The 26,563-nt window shown below is 42.7% G+C and overlaps 1 protein-coding gene and 1 non-coding gene across 5 annotated transcripts in view; one reads left to right on the top strand and one right to left on the bottom strand.

Moving 5' to 3' along the window:
- Positions 1-4,088: 4,088 nt before the first annotated feature.
- On the bottom strand, positions 4,089-4,229 carry LOC135269871 (U4 spliceosomal RNA). Its single transcript, XR_010338110.1, has one exon. It is a non-coding gene; the product is annotated as a U4 spliceosomal RNA (small nuclear RNA).
- Positions 4,230-11,617: 7,388 nt separating this feature from the next.
- The window catches only part of BIRC6 (baculoviral IAP repeat containing 6), a 259,855-nt gene continuing 244,909 nt past the window's right edge, over positions 11,618-26,563 (top strand). For 2 of the 4 annotated variants that reach the window (XM_012475389.3, XM_012475390.3), the window contains exon 1: positions 11,757-12,078. In XM_012475389.3, coding sequence (XP_012330812.2) covers positions 11,757-12,078 — 322 coding nt within the window. Of the gene's footprint in view, positions 12,079-26,563 lie in introns of all 4 variants that reach the window. The other 2 variants (XM_012475391.2, XM_012475392.3) reach the window with 2 other exon arrangements.

Genomic DNA, 26,563 nt, shown 5'->3' on the forward strand with positions numbered 1-26,563 from the left:
CTGGAAGGTGGAGGTTGTAGTAAGCAGAGATCACGCCACTGCATTCCAGCCTGGGCAGCAGATCAAGACTCTGCCTCAGAATAAAAAAAAAGGTAAGTGAATCAGGTATCCAAGCCTTTCAACTAAACATCATATTGAAGCTTTTCTCCATAAATAATGGCTGCTTACACCAAAAGGGCATTAGGCTTTTTCTTGTAATTCTTCTATGTGAAATTCAGAAAATGGAAGATAATTTAACATGCATTACTTCCTATGAATGTGATTTGGCCAGGCAGGAAGAACTAAGCCCATGAAAGAATCGTGGGGTCCCTTGCTTTTGCTTCTTATTTTCTAGCTCTTTGCTTCTCAGAGTATGGTCTGGCCATCAGCAACATCAGCCTCAGAGCTGAGAACTTGTCAAAGGCAGAATATGAGGATTCTACTCCCAGAATCTAAATTTTTACAAGATCCTAGTGCTTGAAAAATTTAAGAGCATGTGTTCTTGGGCAGAATGGAAAAAGACTGTAGTCCAGGCATTTCCAAACCTGACTAGTATGAAAACTTCACGAGGTGCTTGTGTAAAATAAAAATTTTTGTGTTACCCCTCCCAGGAAATTGTAATTTTATAGGTCTATGGTGGGGCTCCAGAATGACTCTGGTGCTTCCAACAACTAAAATGACATTTGGAAACTGTTGATTTTTGTATGTGTCTGTGAGAACCCCCCATCTCTATTTTTTTTTTTTAATTAAAAAAAAAAATAGGCTGGGCGAGGTGGCTCACATCTGTAATCCCAGCACTTTGGGAAGCCAAGGCTGACAGATCACCAGGTCAAGAGATTGAGACCATCCTGGCTAACATAGTGAAACCCCATCTCTACTAAAAATACAAAAATTAGCTGGGTGTGGCGGCACGTGCTTGTAGTCCCAGCTATTTGGGAAGCTGAGGCAGGAGAATCACTTGAACCCAGAGATGGAGGTTGCAGTGAACTGAGATCGTGCCACTGCACTCCACCCTGGCAACAGAGTGAGACTCCATCTCAAAAAAAAAAAGAGAGAGAGGGAAAAAAGGAAAAAAGAAAACAAAAAATACACAAAAAATGAAAAAAAAAAAGAAGAAAAAGCAAAACAAAAACAAAAATTAGCCGGATGTGGTGGTGGGTGCCTGTAATCCCAGCTACTTGGGAGGCTGAGGTAGGAGAATCGCTTGAACCTGGGAGATGGAGATTCCAGTGAGCCGAGATCAAGCCACTGTACTCCAGCCTGGGTGACAGAGTGAAACTCCATCTCAAAATAAATAAATAAATAAAAATAAATAAATAAAATTAAAGAAATGAGAAGGTCAGTAAAAACATGTAAAAGAAGGAAGAGCAAGAAACACTGGCGTATTTAAAAATGAGTCACTTCAATTTCTGAAGTACAAAAAACCTTACACAAATCTAGTAAATTTATGCAAATTACTACAGAGGGTAGTTTTTAAAAACAGTACCTTTTAGATCTAAACTTCATGAAGTCTGATTTTTGGCACTAGATGTAATTTTGGAACTAACATGTTATTGTTCCCCTGGCAGCATTTCCCTTCTATAAATCATTATATTCACATCCCACACATACATATCCTGTGACAGCCCTAGCTCTGGCCTCTTTCCAGGACACCAGGATACCACTAATGTGAATCAAAACCATATCTGGAAAAATTTGGACAACTCTATTCCCTTTCCAGCGATGACAAGCAAATATGGACTGTGCACCTGTTTTCTCCTGTGAATTTTTTTAAGTCTTTTTTTAAAAAAAAAAAAAATTGGGGTGAAAAACACAACATAAAATGTATTATTTTAACCTTTAAAAAACTTAACAGACTGAAAAAAAAAAAAATTAAAAAAAGGGCTGGGCGTACTGGCTCACGCCTGTAATCCAAGCACTTTGGAGGCCAAGGCGGGCAGATCACCTGAGGTCAGTAGTTCAAGACCAGCCTGACCAACATGGTGAAACCCCATCTTTAAAAACAAACAAACAAACAAATAAACAACTTAACAGACTGGCCAGGTGCAATGGCTCACGCCTGCAATTCCAGTACTTTAGGAGGCTGAGGCAGAGGGATCGATTGAGCCCAAGAGTTCAAGACCAGCCTGGGCAACATTTCAAGGCCCCATCCGTACAAAAACCCAAAAAATTAGCTGGGTGTGGTGACATGCACCTGTGGTCTCAGCTACTCAGGAGGCTGAGGTGGGAGGATCGATTGAGCCCAAGAGGTAGAAGTTGCAGTGAGCCAAGATTGCACCACTGCATTCTAGCATGGGTGACAGAGTAAGACCCTCTCTCAAAAAAATAAAATAAAACAAAATAAAATAAATAATAGTTCATTTTTTTTTTTTTGAGACGGAGTTTCACTCTTGTTACCCAGGCTGGAGTGCAATGGCACGATCTCGGCTCACCGCAACCTCCGCCTCCTGGGTTCAGGCAATTCTGCCTCAGCCTCCTGAGTAGCTGGGATTACAGGCACGCGCCAACATGCCCAGCTAATTTTTTGTATTTTTAGTAGAGACGGGGTTTCACCATGTTGACCGGGATGGTCTCAATTTCTTGACCTCGTGATCCACCCGCCTTGGCCTCTCAAAGTGCTGGGATTACAGGCTTGAGCCACCGCGCCCGTCCCCAATAGTTCATTTTTAAAACAGTCTTAGACTGGCAGAAAATCAGATAGTAGAATTTCCATATCCCCCTTCCCTTGCACTTTTCTCCTATTAACATTTTGCATGAATGTGGTATATTTGTTATAATAAATGAAACAAGACTGATACAAATAACTAACTAAAGTCTGATAGTTTACATGAAGATTCCCTTTTTGTCTTGTAAAATTCTACTGGTTTCCACAAACGTATAAATGTTATGTAATCACCATTACAGTATCACACAGAATAGTTTCAGCCCTAAAAATACTGTGTTTCACATATTCATCCCTCTCTAGTAACCCCAAACAGTTGGCAACCACTGATCTTTTTACAGACTCCATAGTTTCATCTTTTCTTTTTTCTTTGAGACGAAGTCTCACTCTTGTCCAGGCTGGAGTGCAATGGCATGATTTCAGTTCACTGCAACCTCTGCCTCCTGAGTTCAAGCGACTCGCCTGCCTCAACCTCCTGTGTAGCTGAGGTTACAGGCGCCTGCCACAATGCCTGGCTAATTTTGTATTTTTAATAGAGACAGGATTTCTCCATGTTGGTCAGGCTGGTCTCGAACTCCCAACCTCAGGTGATCTGCCCGCCTTGGCCTCCCAAAGTGCTGGGATTACAGGCATGAGCCACCATGCCTGGCCAGTTTTGTCTTTTCTAAAATTGCATATAGTTGGAATAATACAGTATATAGCCTTTTCAGATTGGCTTCTTTCATTAGGGAATACATGTTTCGGGTTCCTCCATGTCTTTTGTAGTTTCTTAGCCCATTTCTTTTATTTTCTTTTCCTTTTCTTTTTATTTTTTGAGACAGAGTCTTGCTTTGTTACCCAGGCTGGAGCACAGTGGTAGGACCTTGGCTTCCTGCAACCTCCATCTTCTGAGTTCAAGCAATTTTCCTGCCTCAACCTCCCAAGTAGCTGGGATTACAGGCGCACACCACCACACCCAGCTAATTTTTTGTATTTTTAGTAGAGATAAGGTTTCATCATGTTGACCAGTCTGGTCTTGAACTCCTGACCTCAGGTGACCCATCTGCCTCAGTTTCCCAAAGTCCTGGGAATTTTATTTTTGAAGCAGGGTCTCACTATGTCACACAGTCTAGAGTGCAGTGGCATGATCATAGCTCACTATAGCCTTGACCTTCCAGGCTCAGTAATCCTCCCTCCTCAGCCTCCCAGGTAGCTGGGACTACAGATGTGCATCCCCACACCTGGCTAATTTTTGTATTATTTTGTAGAGATGGGGTTTCACTATGTTGCTCGGGCTGGTCTCAAACTCCTGGGCTCAGGCCATCTGCCTGCTTTGGCCTCCCAAAGTGCTGGGATTACAGGCACGAGCCACTGTGCCCCACCTCCATTTATTTTTATCACTGACACTTCCATTGGATGTACCACGGTTTGTTTATCCATTCATCTATTTTTTAAAAATATAATTCAGTCTCCATAGAGACTGTCAAAAATTGCCAATGCCAACTGTATTTCAAGTCATCATGGCAGGGTATTGGGAAAAGTTTTCAATTAGCAATAATCATGCCTCAGATAAACCTCATTGGGTACGATACTGCCAGTGCGCAAAGCTATCCATTCATCTATTAAAGGGCATCTTAGTCTTCCAGTTTGGGACAATTATGAATAAAGCTGCTATAAATATTCATGTGCAGGTTCTGTGTAGACATAAGTTTTCAACTCAATTGAGAAAATACCTAGGAGTGTGATTGCTGAATCATTTCATAAGACTATGTTTAGCTTTGTAAAATACTGCCAAACTGTCTTCCAAAGTAGTCTTACCATTTTGCATTCTTACCAGGAATGAATGAGAGTTCTTATTGTTCCACATCCTTTACAGTGTTTGGAATTGTCAGGTTTTTGGACTTTAGCCATTCTTAGTGGTGTGTAGAGGTACCATCTTAACCATTTTTAAGTCCATGGTTCAGTGGCATTAAGTACATTCACATTGTTTGGCTATCCTCACCATCATCTATCCACAGAACTTTTTTCATTTTGTAAAACCAGAACTCTTATACCTATTAAACAGTTCCCCATTTCCCCCCACCCTTACTACATTCTACATGGTGTCTTTTTTTTTTTTTTTAAGAGATGGGGTTTCACCCTGTTGGCCAGGATGGTCTTGATCTCCTGACCCATGAACATTGGTATACAGATATCTCCTGAAGTTTATTTTCTTTTTTTTCCGGCAGGTGAGTTGTTACACACTCCTTAGTGGATTTCGACTTCCATGGCCACTGTCCTGCTCATTTTTAAAATATATATTCAGAGATGAAATCATTAGATCATACAGTAATTCTATTTTTAGTTTTTGGAAGAACTTAACAGTTCTTTTTCCTGTTTTCCATAGTGACTATACCATTTTACATTGCCTCCAATAGTGTACAAGGGTTCCAATTTTCCACATTATTATTTTCTTTTCTTTTCTTTTTTGAGACAGAGTCTTGCTCTGTCACCGAGGCTGGAGTGCAGTGGTGCAATCTCAGCTCACTGGAACCTCTGCCTCCTGGGTTCAAATGATTCTCCTGCCTCCGCCTCCTAAATAGCTGGGATTACAGACACCCACCATCATGCCAGGTATATTTTTGTGTTTTTGTAGAGACGGGGTTTCACCATGTTGGCCAGGCTGGTCTCAAACTCCTCACCTCAAGAGATCTGCCCACCTTGGCCTCCCAAAGTGCTAGGATTACAGGCATGAGCCACTGCGTCTGGCCCACATTACTATTTTCTGTTTTTTGTTTTGTTTTTTTCCAGTAGTAGCCATTCTAATGGGTATGAGATGGTATCTCATTGTGGCTTTGTCCTTAGTGAATTTTAATGATACATGTACTGGCTGTCAATATCAAGCCAGAGAGAAGGAATTCCCAAAGATATCAATCTTTCTGTTATAAATCATTAGAACTTTATCATATTTTGCTTTGAGACAAAGCAAGTCCATCTGTAAACTTCAGCAAAGAGGTTAATTAATTTGGGTATTAGGGTGATGATTTTTGATTATTATTGTTTTTGAAACGGAGTCTTGCTCTGTCTCCAGATGCAGTGGCGCAATCTCAGCTCACTGCAACCTCCGCCTCCAGGGTTCAAGCGATTCTCCTTCCTCAGCCTCCCGAGTAGCTGGGACTACAGGAGTGCACCACCATGCCCAGCTAATTTTTGTATTTTTAGTAGAGATGGGGTTTCACCATGTTGACCAGGATGATCTTGATCTCTTGACCTCATGCTCTGCCCGCCTCGGCCTCCCAAAGTGCTGAGATTATAGGCGTGAGCTACTGCACTCGGCCTATCCTAAAGATTTTAAAAAATGTTTTAGAAGGACACCCCACTTATATTTAGATTTGATTATTTGCAGTCCTTCACCTCAAGGCACTGAAGTTTTGGACAAGAGGGTTAAGTTAGGAGTACAAGATCTGGAATCAAACTGCTGGAGTTCAAAATCCAGGCAGCCCCACAAACTGTGAGACCATAGACAAGCCATTTAACCTCTCAGTCTTTCAATATTTATTTATTTGAGATGGAGTCTGTCTCTGTTGCCAAGGCTTGAGTGCAGTGGCGTAATCTTGGCTCATTTCAACCTCCACCTCCTGGGTTCAAGTGATTCTCCTGTCTCAGCCTCCCCAGTAGCTGGGATTTACAGGCACCTGCCACCATTCCTGGCTTCCTGGCTAATTTTTTTGTATTTTCAGTAGAGACAGCGTTTCACCATTTTGCCAGGCTGGTCTTGAACTCCTGACCTCAAGTAACCCGCCCACCCCAACCTCCCAAAGTGCTGCGATTACAGGCATGAGCCACTATGCCTGGCCCTGTGTTTCAATTTTTTTCTTTTTTTTTTTTTTTGAGATGGAGTCTCACTTTTCACCCAGGGTAGAGCGCAGTGGCAAGATCTCGGCTCACTGCAACCCCTACCTCCCTGGTTCAAGCAATTCCCCTGTCTCAGCCTCCCAAGTAGCTGGGATTACAGGTGCACACCACTATGCCTAGCCAGTTTTTTTTTGTATTTTTAGTAGAGACAAGGTTTCACTGTGTTGACCAGGCTGGGGTCTGGAACTCCTGACCTCAGGCAATCTGTCTGCCTCGGCCTCCCAACGTGCTGAGATTACAGGCATGAGCCACTGTGCCTGGCCTCAATTTTTAACTCTTTACAAGTACTTTCAGAAGTACTTAGAACAAACCTAAATGACTAGGGCAAGAAATTTTATCATTTCCATTTGACACTTGGTGAAATATTCTCAAAATGTATGACTAGCCCAAGTTCATAGAGGTGATCAATGATGCTGTAGTTATTAAAATCAGATATTCATCCATACTTTACTCTGACAAGGATTCTTTGGCCAAACTTTAGTCAGACTTCTGAATCTTCTGCTAGGTCCATCTGCGTACTTCCTTGTAAAGTCCAGTTTTATTAGAAAACTGCACTAAGTTAGTTTAGCAAAAACCCCTCTTCCTCCATATCTGATCAGGCTCCACATCCTCCACCATCTCCCAGGTGATGTCTGATCACTGTGGGCTTTCTTCAGCAAGAATCCTTTTTGACTGATTTAGCCAGAGTCTCGCTTACCCCTGAGGTTTCCTCTTCATAATTTTCCATCTGCTGACCCCCACCCCCAACACATACACACATTGCTCCTTGGTGAATCAGATTCCTGAACCATTACTCAAGACAAATGTCTGCCAAAGCTGGTAAGAACAGATGTTGATTCTTAAGGTATCAGTATACACTGGTTGGGCTTGCACCTATAATTCCAGCTACTTAGGAGACTGAAGAAGGAAGATCGCTTAAGCCCAGGATTTTGAGGCTGCAGTGAGCTAAGATCATGCCACTGACTCTCGCCTGGGTGACACAGCCAGACTCTGTCTATTAAAATAAGGGGGTTGCGGGGGGAAGAGTATACTTTCTGAAACTATGATAGAGTCCCAGGCTTCTTCTGAAAGGTACCTTCTGGGCTGGAAGTTCTTTCTGGCTCTCTGTGAAGCCTCTGTATTCTCTCTATTAGATCCGCTTCTCCCATGGGAAATTCTGTCATCTGAAACCCATCTTCTCAACCCCTACTGACTATATCCTTTGCCAACTTTGTCCACCACTGCCAGATCCTTTTCCTTCCCACTCCAGCCCCTCACTCACTTGAACTTTAGGCCCCCTACCCTCCACTGGGGGCTCTGAAGGGACTGAGAGTCCCCTCCAAATCAATCACTTGAGGCTGAAAAGAGAAAAAAATTAGACTGTTTTGAAACAGGGCAAATAAGAAAACCTGTAAAAATAATTTTTGATAAATATTGGTAAAAAGATTTAGCCCTTAATAAGTACATAAACTGAACTTGTCCCATTTTCTTTTTATTTATTTATTTTTCTGAGACAGAGTCTTGCTCTGTCACCAGGCGCTAGGCTGGAGTGCAGTGGCATGATCTTGGCTCACTGTAACCTCCACCTCTTGGGTTCAAGCAATTCTCCTGCCTCAGCCTCCCAAGTAGCTGGGACTACAGGCGGGTGCCACCACGCCCAGCTAGTTTTGTACTTGGTAGAGATGGGGTTTCACCATGTTGGCTAGGATGGTCTTGATCTCTTGACCTTATGATCTGCCTGCCTCAGCCTCCCAAAGTGCTGGGATTACAGGCGTGAGCCACTGCGCCCAGCCATCTCTGATAGATTATTAAGGACATAAACCTGTAAACTCAATCTAAGAGCAGAATGCACAGTAAACATGAATAGCTTAATTGAATGATGCATGTAATTTTAAAAAGTGGAAGTGAAGGAAGTGAAAAAAAAGGTTGTAAAAGGGTGAAAATTTTATCTTTTTTATTCAAAGCTGACTGAGATTGGATAGATTTATTTATAAGGTTTTATTAAAAATTAGTTTTGTTTTTTTTTAGATTGAGTCTTACTCTGTCATCCAGGCTGGAGTGCAGTGGTGTGATCTCAGCTCACTGCAACCTCCGTCTCCTGGGTTCAAGTAAGCCTTGTGCCTCAGCTTTTTGAGTAACTGGGATTAGAGGCACATACCACCATGCCCAGCTAATTTTTATATTTTCATAGAGATGAAGTTTCACTTGTTGGCCAGGCTAGTCTCGAACTCGTGGCCTCAAGTAATCTTCCCGTGTTGGCTTCCCAAAGTGCTGGGATTACAGGCATGAGCAACTGTGCCCAGCCAAATTAGCCTAATTTGATATGTTAAATTATATGGGAAGCATTGTCAAATAAGTAATGAAAATCTTCTTTAAGTTATATTTATTTGTGTGTTATTTATATTGTTTCAAAAATTGTATGAAATTCCTACAAATCTGTTGTCAGTTATAACTTTGGTTATGTTAAAATGTTGTATACCACATGAAAAACCAAATTTCCTTGGCAATTGCATCACTACTAAAATAAAGTCTCCAGATTCTTTTCAGACAGGGTTTTATTGTGTTGCCCAGGCTGAAATGCAGTGGTTGGATCCTGGCTCACTGCAGCATCAACCTTCTCGGTCTCAGGTGATCCTCCCACCTCAGCCTCCCAAGTAGTTGTAACTACAGGTGTGTGCCACCATGCCTGGGTAATTTTTGTATTTTTGGAGAGATGGAGTCTCGTCTTGTTGCCTATGCTGGTCTCCTGGGCTCAAGCTATCCACCCACCTCAGCCTCCCAAAGTGCTGGCATTACAGTTAGGATGTAATGCCAGGCCTAGGTTTTAAATTATGGCCTTTTGAGTGTTTGTCACCCATAGACAGTCATTATTTTACTTTCTTTTCTAAAAGCATTTGCAGTCAGCTATAGTACGAAATTGTTCTTCAAGATAATAAAACAGGCACTCTACAAGTACCCTGAAATACAAGTTTCTGATAACTTTAAGATCATACCATTGGGCTGGATAAGAATTTTGAGACCTCTGATGAAACTGATGGATTCATGAAATTGCTAAGGAAGATCAATCAAGCAGAACAATAATTAATTACTGGGACTAAATGAACCGATGAGAATAATTTTAAAGGAATTTTTGTTTGAAACATTTTCAGTTCTTTTTTTCCTCAGATTTAAGGAAACCGTTTTTTCTTAAGCTGTCTATATGTTACAGCAATTTGATAAAGCATACTTTTGTGAACAAAAATGGAAACATTTACTTTTTCTTCCCTGATCCCTCCACAATTTGGAAACTATGAGTATTCTTATTTTTATTTTTTTGAGAGAGTCTCCCTCTGTTGCCAGGCTGGAGTGCAGTGGCCCGATCTCAGCTCACTGCAACCTCCACCTCTTTGGTGCAAGCAATTCTCCCGCCTCAGCCTCCTCGGTAGCTGGGACTACAGGTGCACACCACCATGCCTGGCTACTTTTTGTATTTTTAGTAGAGACCGAGTTTCACCATGTTGGCCAGGATGGTCTTGATCTCTTGACTTGGTAATCCACCCACCTCCGCCTCCCAAAGTGCTGGGAAAGTATTCTTATTTTTACGGCAATGTAGTTATTTGTATAATTTCTATAAAAATGTGTTCTCCTTGTAACAAGACATAATTGGAGGCACTGGTTATATTACCCAGGTTTTGACTGGAATGTTGTATTTTCAGATATAGCCAGATGGTTTTAACAAGGTATGACTGATTTTACAGAACTAATGAAGTCTTCCTTAGAAAAACTGGCCTGAGGGTTCCCAGACTTACAGGTGAGTAAGGGATGTCACTTTCTGGCAGGCCCAGGAACTTCAGCATATCTTGGGGACCTGAAGAAGAGAGGAATCCATCCAAATCTCCAAGTGTTTCAGATACAGCCTGATGGCTAATGATTTAAGATGTAGTTGAGGTAATCCATGAAGATTTACTGAAAGAAGACCTCATGAATTTGAGATGGCAATTAACTTTTATAATTTTTATTGAGCACCTAGTACATACTTGCCAGATGTTCTTCTACACATTTTACATATTCTTAATCCTTACAACAGCTCTTTGATTAGGTTTTTTAAGGAAAACTAGGCCTTTCCAAAATAACGTAATGATCACAAAACATACATAACATACAGCTCTGCATCTTGACTACAGCGTGTAGATCTACATGATAAAATGACATTGAACTATACACACATCATACAACTGTCAAATCCCCCCTTTTGAGATTGTACTAAAATTATGTAATATGCAACCATTGGGGGGAATTGGGTAAAGAGTAAATTGGATCTCTCTGTACCATCTTTAAGTAGTGTTTAGGTATTTAATAAAAATAATGTCCTACAGTTTGGGTTTATCCAGTGTTTTTCTCATAGCTAGATAGGGATTATGGCTTTTGGAGAGGAGACCACAGAGGTGGTATGTATTTTCAACTATCTAGTATATTTTCAACTATGAATCTAATTATTTCAAAATAAAAATAAAAATAAAATTATCCAAAGGGGGGTGATTAGTAAATTGACGAGTCCTTTCCGGCCCTCCAACACATCCACACCCCTATTTACAAGTCCCATAACTCGAGTTGTTTGCAATGTGGATAGAGAAACTAAGCTTAACTACGCGCTTCCAGCACCTCGTCTGGCACTTCTGTTCAACAGAAAGCCTTGGGGATGGGGAGGGCAGGCGTGAAAAGGCTCAGGTTTGGGAAGGTCGTTTGGTTCCTTCCAATCCAAACGGGAGGCTTTTCAGAGTGTTTATTCTTAGACTAGAGCCGTAGCCCAGACCCAGAGGTCCGCTTCCGGCCACGGCCAAACAGCTGCACCGCGCGCACCGGGAACGGTCAGGGCGCAGCTGGAACCGCTTCATAGGGCCTCCCGGCGTGCCAGACAGGTCGCAAGGGCGGGGGTCCCCACCTAGCGGAATACACCGAGGCCAACCCCTCCCCCTGCCCCCGCGAGGAGCGGGGCGAACTCCAGGAGCCACCACTCCCCAGGCTCACAGGAAGAAACTGGGACGTTGCGGACGCGGAGCTGGCCAGACCCGCGGCGCGTGGCACGCGCGAGCCCTCCCGCGCATGCTCCACCCGTCGGCCTCCCGCCCGCGCCTGGGGCCCCGCCTCCCTCCCTGCTTCTCCCTGTCTCCCGTCAGCCTCCCTCTGAGTTTGGCCCCTCCGGCCGGGCGCCCGACGTTCCGCGTGCGTGCGGGCGCCTGACTTCACTTCCGGCTAACGCGCTCCGCTTGCCCCCTGGCCCCGGATGGTGACTGGCGGTGGTGCTGCACCTCCCGGGACTGTCACTGAGCCGCTTCCCAGTGTGATTGTGCTGAGCGCAGGCCGGAAGATGGCGGCTGCGGCGGCCTCGGGCCCCGGCTGTTCCTCGGCGGCGGCCGGGACGGGGGCGGCCGGGGTCTCGGAGTGGCTGGTGCTGCGGGACGGCTGCATGCACTGCGACGCCGACGGGCTGCACAGCCTGTCCTACCACCCGGCGCTCAACGCCATCCTGGCCGTCACTAGCCGCGGGACCATCAAAGTCATCGACGGCACCTCGGGGGCCACACTGCAGGCCTCGGCGCTCAGTGGTGAGTGTACCGCACGCCGGGCGGGGGCCGGGCCGGCGCGAAGCCGGGGAAGGAAGCCGCCCAGCCCCGGGGCTCGGCCTCGCGACTTGTGGGAAGCGAGGTGGCGGGAGGGCAGGGTTGGGGGCTTGGGCCCGGCCGTGAAGGGAGGCCCGGAAGCTGATGGAGTGGGAACCTTAGGACTTGGCTTTTTCAGCGGCTGCAGCTGGGAGGAAAGGCCGGCGAGTCAGGGAGTGGTGGAAGGGGAGTTGCCTTTTGGGCCTGGAGCGTCCGGTCTGGCTTGGTCCTCTGCGAGAGGTGAGGAGTCTCGGAGCTTGACACCGGAGGAAGCCAGGCCCGGGTAGGCCCTGGAGAGGCTGTCGGTCCTGCGGCCGGTTAGATGAGAGCGGAAGGCTGGAAGGGTTGACCCCGGCCGGTGAGGCTGGTGGCCGGAGGCGAGAGGCGGGGAGCGTCCGAGTCAGCACCCAAGCCCTCCCTTGTGGGAGAAGAGCCGGCAGTCTGCTGTTCTCAGGTCCCGCAGGTGCGGGGACAGACCGCGGGCTGTGCGCCCTGGGTGGGGGTGGGGATAGGGTGGGGGTGGGGTGGGCCGGGTTGGGGGTGGGGAGGGAAGTAGGCGGGCCAGCTGCCTGAACTGCTTGGTCGACGACTGTGGGACTCTACAGACGCCAAAGACAAGTAGACCTGGTCCCCTTGCCCGGGGCTTCCAACTTCTACGCCTCAGTGAAGAGAAAGTCAGGACCTGCGGTGTATGAAATAGATTCCTTTGGGTTTGTAACTTCAGGCGGTCTCTATTTGTTTTCCCACAGCGAGCCGAAAATTGGGATTTGAAGGTGTCTCTGAGTCTCACCATTGGAGGAGAGCACTTCTGGGTAGCGTAAACATTGGTCCAGGGATGGCACTTTTAGATGCGTGAGGTGTATGCTCAGTGGACGGACTGGAGTGGTTTTGGAATAGCTCTGGCTGAGTTACATTTGGCTGAGATGACATTTGTAGTTAAATGATGAGTGGCTTAATTTGGATGTTGTAGGTTAAGATTGAAAAGTTAGTATATGAGTGAGTTGGACTCCTGCATAGAGATATAATATATACAACTGTCTGTGTTTAGCCAAGTGGAAGTAGTTATGTGGTCAGCCAATTCACTTGTATTTGAACGTAGACAAACAAGGAAAAGTTTACTATGTGAGTAATAAGGGATTTGTAAGAGTAAACGGCAATTTAGGGAGGCAAACGTGAAATTAGACATGTTAATTATTGTTGATGTGAGAGCTGTGAAGGAATTGGATTATGTATAGTTCTAGAATGTAAGCCTGGAATATAAGAGAAAGTTTTGGGAGGTAGGTTTGTAATTTTTTCTTTTCTTGATTTAGGTAAATTATAGGGGTGGCCCAGATGTAGTAGTGAAGGTTACTGCAACTTGAACATAATGGTTTGTCACTGTGTATAAGAGGGAGATGCTCATTAGTAATTGGCTTTTTTTTTTTAAGTCATTTAAAAATATTTCAAGTATGAAAAGATATGAAGAGTAATTACAGTGAACACCATGCATCCCCAAGTCAGCTTAAGATATAAAATATTACAAATAAGATTAGAATCTCAGCTGAATCTCTCCTAGATTGCATTTCTCCAACCCTCCTTCCTCATAAATGCTATCTTTAATTTGATTTTATCCTTTTCATACATGTCTGTACATTTTAGTGTATGTTTCTATCTTGAAGATGGAGTATTTTTGTTATTTTTAACTTGGGATAAGTGGTATCATAGGTACTACGATTTCTAAAGAAAGTCATTAACAAAAGTATTGAAGTGTTTTGGATAGACAGAGGAGTTTCATGGAGTGCATTTTGTGTCTGGAGATCATGTTTGAGAAGAATAATGTGTGTCAGGGTTTATTGGTTGGGGAAATTGGACATATATTTAGGTGCCTGTACATGGAAGGGAAGACAATGCTCGTTTAAGTGGTAGATTACTAAAGAGGAGGGTTTTAGGTGCATAACGTGAAGGTGTAGGTACATAAGTAAAACGTAGCACTGATTTGGGATAACAGGTTTTGTTGGGGCATTTGTTAAGTAGAAGAGTTTGGGATTGGATACAATTGCAGGTCCCCAAGCATGAAGATTGAGTATGTGAATTAAACTATGTAGAAGAGAGTGTAGAAGAGAGGCCAGGCATGGTGGCTCATATCTGTAATCCCAGTACTTTGGGCTGCTGAGGCGGGCGGATCATGAGGTCAGGAGTTCTAGACCAGCCTGACCAATATGGTGAAACCCTGTCTCTGCTAAAAATAAAAAAATTAGCTGGGCGTGGTGGCGCACACACGTAGTCCCAGCTACTTGGGAGGCTGAGGCAGAAGAATTGCTTGAACCCAGGAGGTGGAGGTTGTGGTGAGCCGTGATCGAGCCACTGCACTCCAGCCTGGACAAGACAACGAAATTCCAAAATTCCGTCTCAAAAAAAATGTATATAGAAGAGTTTATAATGAATAGAATGATTACAGAAAAAATTTGAAAGTAACAATGTATGCATTCTGAAACATTTTCATATATGAGAACTGAAACTTATTATTTTAAAAATTTATTTGTGTTTGTAGAGATGAGGTTTTGCTATGTTGCCCAGGCTAATCTTGGACTCCTGGCCTCAAGTGATCCTCCCACAGCCTCCCAAAGTGCTGGGATTATAGGTATGAGCTGTCTCACCTAGACTGACATTTATTATTATTATTATTTTGAGATGGAGTTTCCACTTTATTATCATTATTATTATTATTTTTTGTTTTTTGTTTTGTTTTATTATTATCATTATTTTGAAATGGAGTATCTACTCTTGTTGCCCAGGCTGGAATGTAATGGCATGATCTCGGCTCACTGCAACCTCCGCCTCCCGGGTTGAAACGATTCTCCAGCCTCAGCCTCCTGAATAGCTGGGATTACAGGCATGCACTACCACATCTGGCAAATTTTGTATTTTTAGTAGAGATGGGGTTTCTCCATGTTGGTCAGGCTGGTTTTTAACTCCCGACCTCAGGTGATCTGCCTGCTTTGGCCTCCCGAAGTGTTGGGATTACAGGTGTGAACCATTGTGCCCACCTTGAAGTTAATTATTAATAATAATGATCAGAGGTTGTATAGGGTCCTGTTTGCCCCAATTCAGGTGATTGAGGAGGGAATGCTGCATTTTATGCATTACTTGGAATCTGCAGATATTTAGTAAGTTTGCTTTTAATGATTAATAGAGGGCGACAGTCCTATAAATAGAGTAGAGAGAAGATGCCAGTAGTGATCATGGTCCTAACATAATCCCTCTTTCCCATTTATGGGCAATGGGTCACTTTCTTTTCTACCACAGAGGAAAGACATCTGTGTCTGAGGAGATAAAGCATGGGAATAACCACATAGAGTTTTACTAAGTGATAGAGTAATATGTCTTATGGATGCCTGGGGTTCAGTTTATAGTGTTATGGGTTGCCTGTAACAAAGATTGGAAGTTGAAGAATGGGAACAGGACTTGTATGTATATGTATTGGGTGGCAAAGACAGTGAATTTTTAGCTATGACAATAGTATATGTCTTTATATTATCTGTATGTGATATAAAATGCTTATAAATACACTTGCACTGGATTAAGAGCTATCAGTATATACACAGGTTAGGCAAGTATTTGCTCCCTGTCAGTATTTAAGAGTGAAAATTTCTGAGTCGCTGAGCTGCATGATCTGGTCTTAACTAATCTGTCTAGTCTTGTCTCCTTATTTATAGGTTTCGGGAAATGGTCCATTTAATTCTCTTTGCTAACTACAGTAGTTTTGTTCTTTCTTGGAATGCACCAATTCACTCCAGTCATTTAGCTAAATCTTAGTCATTTTTCAAGACCTAGAGCATATCTTAACTTCCTGATCCCTTTAGCCAGAAATGACTGAAGCCCTAAGCACATATTGTCCAATTAGTGTCCATTTTAGTTTAGCAGCTTAGTCTTTTGTGGTATTTTTTCAGCCATCTTGAACTATTTAAACTCCATTTTATTTAGCTTTTTGTAAATATATGAGGTCTGCCTCATAATATTTTAAGCTCCTTGTAGGGAGGTAGTTTGTTTACTTGTTTATATATCCCCTCCCCAGGATGCCTAGTATACAGTGTGTTTGTGTTCGTGTGCGTGTGTGTGTGTATTTCCTTTTTTTCACGGAGTCTCTGTGGCCAAGGCTGGAGTGCAGTGATGCAATCTCAGCTCACTGTAACCTCGCTTCCTGGGTTCAAGAAATCCTCCTGTCTCACCCTCTCGAATAGTTGGGATTACAGGTGCACACCATTACACCTGGCTAATTTTATTTATTTATTTATTTATTTATTTATTTTTTTAAGATGGAGTCTCACTCTGTCATCCAGGCTGGAGTGCAGTGGTATGATCTTGGCTCATTGCAGCCTCCACACCTCCGCCTCCTGGGTTCAAGCGATTCTCGTGCCCTAGCCTCCTGAGTAGCTAGGATTACAGGCGCCTGCCAGCCACCACACCTGGCTAGTTTTTGTGTTTTTAGTAGAGACAGGGTTTCACCATGTTGCTCAGGCTGGTCTCGAACTCCAGGGCTCAAGTGGTCCCCCTGCTTCGGCCTCCCAAAGTGCTGGGATTACAGGCCTGAGCCACTGTACCTGGCCTTATTTTTGTTTTAGTAATGACAGGGTTTCACCATGTTGGCCAGACTGGTCTCTAACTCCTGATCTCAAGTGATCTGCCCACCTTGGCCTCCCAAAGTGTTGGGATTACAGGCGTGAGCTGCCACGCCCAGCCCTAATATGTACAAACTTGAATATATATAACAATGAATGTATTAGCACTTCCTTATATACTAATTGCTAAATAAACACATTCTTTGACTTTTTAAGAAAGTAATATACTTTTCTTTTTTAGAGCAGTTTTAGGTTCACAACAAACTGAGCAGAAAGTACAGATAGTTCCCATTTACCTGCTGTTTCCATGCTCACACAGCCTCCCACCCATCAGTTTTCTGCACCAGAGTGGTACCATCCATGAACTTAGCACTAACAATCATCATCACCCAAAGTCTGTAGTTTACATTAGGGTTTACTCTTGGTGTCGTACAGTCTGTGGGTTTGGATAATGTATAGTGACGTGTACCTACCATTGCGCTATCATAAAGAATAGTTTCACTACCCTAAAAATCCCCTGCTCTGACTGTTCATCCTTCTCTTCCTTTTTCCAATTGCTCCCTCCCCTCTCCCTGCTGACAACCACTGATCCTTTTACTGTCTTCATAGTTTTGCCTTATTCGGAATGTCATAGTTGTATTTATACAGTTTGCAGACTTTTCAGATTGACTTCTTTATTTATATGCATTTACAGTTCTGTGTCTTTTCATGGCTTGATAGTTCATTCCTTTTTGGTGCTAAATAATATTCCATTGTCTGGATGTAGCACAGATTATCCATTCACATACTGAAGGACATCTTGCTGGCTTCCACGTTTTGGCAATTATGAATAAACCTGCTGTAAACATTTGTATGCAGGTTTTTGTGTAGACATAAATTTTTGGATCGTTTCGGTAAATACTAAGGAGCTCGATTGCTGTATCAGATGTGAAAGAATCTTTACTTTTGTAAGAAACCGACACACTCTTAGTGGCTGTGTACAATTAATTTTGTATTCCCATTAGCAATGAATGTTCCACTTCCTTACCAGCATTTGGGGGTTTTATATTTTGGCCATTTTAGTAGTTGTGTAGTATCTCCTTTTTTAAAATGCACCTTAGCATAATAGGAAGGAGCTTGGTTCTCGACACAAATGGGTTAAGATCTTGGGTTAAGATCCCAGTGTCTTAAAAATTTGTTTTTTAAATTCTCATTACACAGATTTATTATAAGTTTTAAAAACATGTATAACCTTGACTAAATTATTTAATATTTCTGTTCCAGTTTCCTTATTTGCAAAAGAGATGATAATTGTACTAATTGTGAGGCTTGTTAATGCATGTAAAATGTTTATAACCATGTACTTACCAGAAAAATGCCCCCAAAATGTTTGTCTTACCTACTTTAATTCCCTGTAAATACCTTGCTTTTGGTCCGGTGCTTGGCTCATGCCTGGGGTCCCAGCACCTTGGGAGGCTGAGGCAGGAGGATTGCTTGAGCCTAGTAGTTGGAGACCAGCCTAGGCAACACAGTGACACCTCATCTCTAGAAAAAATTTAAAAATGTGCTGGGCATGGTGGCACACACCTGCTTCAACCCGGGAGCTTGAGGCTGCAGTGAGCTGTGATTGTGCCACTACACTCCAGCCTGGACGGCAGAGCAAGACTCTGTTTCAAAAAAAAAAAAAACAAACCAAAAGAAAAACAACACAACCTTCCTTTTTTCTTTTTTACTTAAAGCTTTTTTATGTTCAGTGTTTGAACTTAAACTGAACTTTGAACTTCCTGAAATTTTTTTCTGATTTACCACTTTTCACCATCCTGCAGAACCCATCTAGTTTTCGCTTTTTTTTTTAAGAGTAAAGATATTGTTAAGATGTTTTCTTAATTACTGGGGGTGATGGTTTCTCTTACTTCCTGAAATAGTGCCCCTCCCTAGTGTAGCACATTTTATACTGTTTGTCTTTTTTATAAGCTTTTTTTTGAGATGGAGTTTCACTCTTGTTACCCAGGCTGGAGTGCAATGGCACGATCTCGGCTCACCGCAACCTCTGCCTCCTAGGTTCAGGCAATTCTCCTGCCTCAGCCTCCTGAGTAGCTGGGATTACGGGCACGCGCCAACATGCCCAGCTAATTTTTTGTATTTTTAGTAGAGACGGGGTTTCACCATGTTGACCAGGATGGTCTGGATCTCTTGACCTCATGATTCACCCGCCTCGGCCTCCCAAAGTGCTGAAATTACAGGCGTGAGCCACCGCGCCCGGCTTTTATAAGCTTTTTTGAGATTATGTAGAGAGAGCATGCACTTTATGTTATGTAGTCCTGAATTTTGAATTTTAGCTCATTTATGCACTCACTACTTAAAACTCCTGAACCTCAGCTTCCTCATCTGTAAATTAAGATTAATGTTTAATAGGATGATGGGGAAGATTAAGTGGTCAAACATGTTAAAAGTGCCTAAAAGGCCGGGCGCAGTGGCTCAGTCACGCCTGTAATCCCAGCACTTTGGGAGGCTGAGGCGGGCGGATCATGAGGTCAGGAGTTCCAGTCCAGCCTGACCAACATGGTGAAACCTTGTCTCTACTAAAAATGCAAAAAAAAAAAAAAAATTAGCCAGGTGTGGTGGCATGCACCTATAATCCCAGCTACTCAGGAAGCTGGGTCAGGGAATTGCTTAATTGCTTGAACCAGGGAGGTTGGAGGTTGTAGTGAGCCGAGATCATGCCACTGTACTCCAGAGCGAGACTCTGTCTCAAAAAAAAAACAAAAAAAAAGTGCTTGACAGTGCATGACAAATGTAAAGTAGAATGCTAATTCTCTTGAGTCTCTTGGCTGCTTGGTATTGCCACCATCCTCACGATTACTTTAAAAAATGTTCACTAAATGTTTACACACAGAAGATAGGCAGATAACATTCAAATGTAGATGGAAATATAATTATTTTTAACAAATATACAGTAATCTATATTTGGGTAAATATCTTTGAGTGTATTGGTGTGGCTAAATGTCAGAATGAAGTTGTTTTACTAGTTCTGTGTGTATACAAATTGTTCGTGTTGTATACATACTTAAGTAAGTGCAGGTATATGTGTGTGGGTATTAATGGATATGGCAGTATATGTGTAGGAGGAAGTCATGTCTCTTCAGTTTCTGAAGTGAATTCCAGATCTGTGTTGCAGTGTAAAAGAAAAAAAACCTGCTCAGTGTTTTTAATTTATTTTATTTTATTTATTTATTAGTTTTTTTTTTTCGAGACGGTGTCTTGCTTTGTCGCCCAGACTGGAGTGCAGTGGCGCAATTCTGCCTCAGCCTCCTTAATAGCTGGGATTACAGGTGCATGCCACTACACTTGGCTCATTTTTTTTTGGAATTTTTAGTAGAGATGGGGTTTCACCATGTTGGTCAGGCTGATCTCGAACTCCTGACCTCATGATCTGCCCACCTCGGCCTCCCAAAGTGTTGGGATTATAGGTGTGAGCCAGTGTGCCCAGCCCTGCTCAGTGTTTTTAGGCAAACACTCCAGTTTTACATTTCTTCATATCTTTTTTTTCTTTTCCCTTTATAGATACTGACTTTTTTTTTTTTTTTTTTGAGATGGAGTCTTGCTCTGTTGCCCAGGTTGGGGTGCAGTGGTGCGATCTCAACTCCGCCTCTCAGGTTCAAGCGATTCTCCTGTTTCAGCCTCCTGAGTAGCTGGGATTACAGGTGTGCGCCACCACACCTGGCTAATTTTTTGTATTTGTAGTAGAGACGGGGTTTCACCATGTTGGTCAGGCTGGTCTTGAACTCCCGACCGCGTGATGCGCCCGCCTTGGCCTCCCAAAGTGCTGGGATTACAGGCGTGAGCCACTGCGCCCAGCTGACTTTTTTTTTTCACTAAGTTTTTAGAGTCAGTCCCTCAGTAATATAGATAATGACGGGCTGGGCGCGGTGGCTCACGCCTGTAATCCTAGCACTTTGGGAGGCCGAGGTGGGTGGATCACCTGAGGTCAGGAGTTCAAGACCAGCCTGCCATCATGGTGAAACCCCATCTTAAAAAAAAAAAAAAATTGTAAAAAAAAAAAATGTGTATATATATAGATAGATAATGACTTTGATTTCAGAAATCTGTGTAGTGGTCATAAATAAGAGGAATATCTTTATACTCTACTGCATCTTCAGTGAGGTTTAGACTGGGTATTTGTTTTTTTCTTTCCTGATGTAAGAGCTTCTTGATCAAACTTCAAGCCCAGAGCTACCTGCTCTGAGAAGTCATAGTGCCTTCATAGTCATCAAGAAATGAATTTTTTTGGATAAAATGTGCAATTTCCCAGTGATAGAAATTGTAAATGATTCAAACCAATTTCTAATTCCTGACTAACTTTGGTACATGCAGCATTCCTTCTCTCAAGTATTCTTTGAGAGATAATAAACATGATACAGAATTGGGATCTCAATAGCCCTAGAAGATAGTTGTCTTATGAATGCATCTGAGTTCATTATAAAAATTTAATTTAGTAGAATCTCTTTTTGGGCTACGAATATGTACTTTGACTTTGTTTCTGTTGACTGACTTTAGTGATATTAAGAAAGAATAGAATGTTGGCTCTGGAGCTAGACCATTTGAGTTCCAGATGTGACCTTATGCAAACAGCTTAACCTCTCTGTGCTTCGTAATTAGTACCTAACTCACTGAGTTATTGTAAAGATTAAATAAACTGATACATATGCAAGACTGCTTGACTCACCATAACAGTCAATAAATGTTACTTTTTGTTTTGGTGTCTTAAATTATGTAGTTCAGTTCGACAAGTGTTTGTCTGCCTTATGTAGATAACAAGGTGAATTTGAACCACCTCCCCAGACTTCCACTTCAATTTGGAAAGCTTTCTAAAAGAAGTGATAGCCCAGCTGAGACTTGAAGGATAAGGAGTTAGCCAAGTAGAAGGAACAGCATGAGCATGAGTAGAGGCATGAAATGGAGCAGATTGTATTTGTTACAAGCATTTTGGTTTTAGAGGGCATGTAAAGTCTGAGGGAAAGGAGTGATGAGATAGCCTGAGGATCTTGGACTTGGTCCTCCTAGGCCATGGTTCCTATATTTTAAAGTACAAGAACTCCCAGTTTAAGGTAAAAAATTAGAGCCCTATTATGATTGGAGCTTGGTTGCAGTATTAATTGAGAAAATATTGTAAAAAGCAACTGCTTTTAAGCACTTTAAATTTAAATTTAAATTTAATTATTTTTGAGATGGAGTCTTACTCTGTTGCCCGGGCTGGAGTGCAGTGATATGATCTTGGCTCACTGCAACTTCTGCCTCCTGGGTTCAAGTGATTCTTCTGCCTCAGACTCCCACGTAGCTGGGATTATAGGCGTGTGCTACCACGCCTGGCTAATTTTTGTATTGTTACTAGAGACAGGGCCAGGCTGGTCTGGGACTTCTGACCACAGGTGATCTGCCTGGCTCGATATCCCAAAGTGCTGGGATTACAGGCAGGAGCCACTGTGCCCAACCAGCAATTTTAATTATTAGACCTCTTTTACCTACGTAATTGAAAAAGAATACAACATAAATGTTTTGGACTTTCTTTCCCTGCTGGTTTAGCTTTAAGATTTTTGGGGAGCAGAGGAAACAAGTTAGTTAATGCTCTTCTGTTTGCCCTCCAACTTTGTAAATTTTGTTGCTATTTTCTCTTGTTCTTTTTGTCTTTTTGGGTTTGTTCAGTACCTTCTTTATTTCTTTACTGTCTTTTCAGTGGGATCATGGGAGGCAGCAGAGGTAAATGTGAATGTATTATATACTTTTTAAACTGGAAATCTCTAGTTGTAACTATACTTAAATTGTTAAACATTTAGTACTCTGTTCTTAGGAATGGTGGCTATAACTGTATATAGAACTTAAAAAATAATAGATTTCTGTAATGTAGTATGTAAAAGTGGGGATACAAACAAGAGGTACCTCGCCGATATGTGTGTTGTATTGCCGATGCCTTCATGAAAACAGGGTGCCTTTGGCAAGACACTTCTCTGAGATACCAACTTTAAAATGGGCTAATGGCCTGTAATCCCAGCACTTTAGGAAGCCTAGATGGGAGGATTGACTGAGGCCAGGAGTTCAAGACCAGCCTGGGCAACATATTGAAACTCCACCTCTCCTAAAAATACAGAGTTAGCTGGGCGTGGTGGTACATGCCTGTAATCCCAGCTACTTGAGAGGCTGAGGCTGGAGAATCACTTGAACCCGGGAGGTGGAGGTTGCAGTGAGCCAAGATTGCGCCGTTGTACTCCAACCTGGTCAAGAAGAGCGAAACTCCATCTTAAAAAAAAACAGTCTGTGACTGGGACAGTGCTGTTAAAAAAAAGCAATTATCAGGCAGGGCACGGTGGGCTCTCCCCTTTAATCCCAGCACTTTGGGAGGTTAGGACGGGTGGATTAGTTGAGGTCAGGAGTTTGAGATCAGCCTGGCCAACATGGTGAAACCCCATTTCTACTAAAAATACGAACATTAGCTGGGCATGGTGGTGCACACTTGTAATTCCAACTACTCAGGAGGCTGAAGTAGGAGAATTGCTTGAACCCGGGAGATGGAAGTTGCAGTCAATTGAGATCGCACCACTCCGCTCCAGTCTGGGCGACAGAGTGAGACTCTGTCTCCCCGCTTCCCCTTTTCCCCCAAAAAAGTAATTATAATCAAGTTTGAGTATGTTAAATCAGGGATGTATCCAGAGGAGGTAAATACTATGTTTGCTTTTTAGAGGAAATGATATAAATTTTTGAGTGGGGAAGATGGGAATGTCTTCTTCAAGATTTATTGTGGGCACCAGGAATTTAAATCTTCATGATTTGCTTATGTACTTTTACTTTGATTTATGAAGTAGGAGAGACAGAAGACCAGGGAGATGGCACAGGGCAGTGGTTCTCAAACTTTGTTGTTCATTAGAATCATCAGGGGAGCTTTTAAGAAAATACCTTGCTTGGGTCCCAGTATTCTGACTTAAATGGTCTGGAGTGCAGCCCAGGCATACTTTTTTTCTTCTTCTTAGAAGTATGCCAGCTGGTTCTAATGTGCAGCTAGGTTTAGGAGTTAAAACTCCCTGACTGAGCATGGTGGCTCACGCTTGTAATCCCAGCACTTTGAAAGGCGGAGGAGGGCAGATCACGAGGTCAGGAGTTCGAGACCAGCCTGGCCAACATGGTGAAACCCCTTCTCTACTAAAAGTACGCCAAATTAGCCTGGCGTGGTGGTGGGTGCCTGTAATCCCAGCTACTCAGGAGGCTGAGGCAGGAGAATTGCTTGAATCCAGGAGGCGGAGGTTACAGTTAGCTGAGATCATGCCATTGCACTCCAGCCTAGTGGGGTGAGACTCTGCCCCTACCCTCCCCCCCAAAAAAGGAGTTTAAACTCCCTAGACCTTAGAGAAGTTTATTTGGTGTATCTGGGATAAATGAGAGCTTTTTTTTTTTTTTTTTAATGATGGCATTGCCACAAGTTTTTGGTTTTTTTTTCCCCCTCTTCTTTTGAGACGGAGTCTCACTCTGTCGCCCAGGCTGGAGTGCAGTGGTGTTATCTTGGCTAACTTCAACCTCTACCTCCTGGGTTCAAGAGATTCTTCTTCCTTAGCCTCCCTAGCAGCTGGGATTACAGGCATGCACCACCATGCCCAGCTAATTTTAGTATTTTTAATAGAGACAAGGTTTTACCATGTTGGCTAGGCTGCTCTGGAACTCCTGACTTAAAGTGATCTGCCCACCTTAGCCCTGCAAAGTGCTGAGATTACAGGCATGAGCCACTGTGCCACCTTATGGCATTCATTACCTCTTGACATACCATAGTAATTAATGCCATAAGGAAAATTAGAGCTGATATGAGGATGGTGGTATATTAAATTTGTGCTTTTAGGTGGTGTTGGGAGGGCCTCTTTGAGGTAGTATTTGAGTAAAGATCTGCATGATGCAAGATAGCATCAGTGCACATGTCCAGGGGACATTTCTATCTGTTAATGTAATAGAAAAAAACAGATAGATAGATTTTCATCATATTTGGATGGAAATTGAGTTGGGCTGACTTAAAATATAGGTTCTATGAGGAGAGATGAAGATGTCTGCGGAACTACCCTTCAGGAAATATCTGGCATCTATGTTAAACAGAAAACAGTAATTTCAAATATGAACTCTAAATAGAAATTCAAAAAGGTACACATTTGAAATCATAGAATTATTGTATTGATTAGTAGCTGAGAGTAGCTGAGTTGCTTCTCACATTGGCACCTTGTGCAGCAGTAGCAATTGAGGTTTTTTTTTTTTGAGACGGAGTTTCACTCTGTTGCCCAGGCTGGAGTGCAGTGGTGCAATTTTGGCTCACTGCAACCTCTGCCTCCTGGGTTCAATTGATTCTTCTACCTCTACCTCCCAAGCAGCTGAGACTACAGGTGGGCACCACCACATCCAGCTAATTTTTGTATTTTTAATAGAGATGGGGTTTCACCATATTGGCCAGGCTGGTCTTGAACACCTGACCTGGTGATCCACCTCCCTCGGCCTCTGCCTCTGCCTCCCAAAGTGCTAGGATTATAAAACCATGCCTGGTGCAATTGATTTACAGATGGTTAAGGGTTCCCCTGCGCAACATCACATAGGGAAGTTAGTCTTCAAATTTTACTCAACTATTGCCAGGTTAGCCAGCTTGCATACCTGTAGCCTTAGCTACTTTGGAGACTGAGGTGAGAAGATTGCTTGAGACCAGGAGTTCAAGATCAGCCTGGGCAACATAGTGAGACCCTTGTCTCTTAAAAGAAAAAACTCCAACCAGGTCCTCATCCTAAAGGAATAATATAACTTATGTGTCCCAAGATGTTGAGAGTTAACTATGACAAATAGAACAATGTATATGAAGAAGACCCCACAGCAAGTATCTTACAGGGAGTACTAGGTCTTTAGATATTGAGCCCTATCCATGATAAGTTTTATCATGGATTACGTTTTCAAAACAAATGATGTCAGATAGCAAAATAAGAGTGTCTGATGACACTTTTGGTTAAAGTGAATGAAGAGAATGGTAACTTGGAACTCAATTCCAGTAATTTTGTATCTTTTGGAGAACCTCTTCTGAGCTTAAGTAGATGTTGGTTCTCTTGCCTGAAACAACACTGTCCCTTCATTGTGTTTTATCATTTATGACCCTTTCTTCATGGCACAGCCACTGACCTCTCCCAAACTTATATCGTTTTGCAGCTACTTCTGCTTTACAGGAATACTCATTTTGGCTTTTAATACTAAAGTGTTAGCTGGGCGTGGTGGCGGGCATCTGTAATCCCAGCTACTCAGGAGGCTGAGGCAGGAGAATCACTTGAACTTGGGAGACGGAGGATACGGTGAGCTGAGATTGCGCCACTGCACTCCGGCCTAGGCAACAAGAGCGAAACTCCATCTAAAAAAAAAAAAAGAAAAGAAAAAAACTAAAGTTTTACTAACATTTTTTCTCTTATTAAATTACTTTATTTTTGGTTAATTATATATCAAAAGCTTTGTGAGAATCTTACATTAACTTTGTACCTTTTAAAAAAATTTTAAATTCTTGTGGCTATGTAGTAGGTATATATACTTTTGGGGTATAGGAGATGTTCTGATACAGGATTATACCATCTTTATTGACTTTGAATGATGTTTGCATATAGTACATTTTAATAGGCTATTTTTTTTTTTTAATTTGAGACAGAGTCTTGCTCTGTTGCCAGGCACCAGGCTGGAGTGCAGTGGCGCGATCTCGGCTCACTGCAACTTCTGCCTCCCAGGTTCAAACAATTCTCCTGGCTCAGCCTCCTGAGTAGCTGGGACTACAGGTGCGCGCCACCGTACCCAGCTAATTTTTGTATTTT

This window comes from Aotus nancymaae, unplaced genomic scaffold (genome assembly GCF_030222135.1).
Source record: "Aotus nancymaae isolate 86718 unplaced genomic scaffold, 86718_ANA_hifiasm-v0.15.2.pri h1tg000057l, whole genome shotgun sequence".
NCBI lineage: Eukaryota > Metazoa > Chordata > Mammalia > Primates > Aotidae > Aotus > Aotus nancymaae.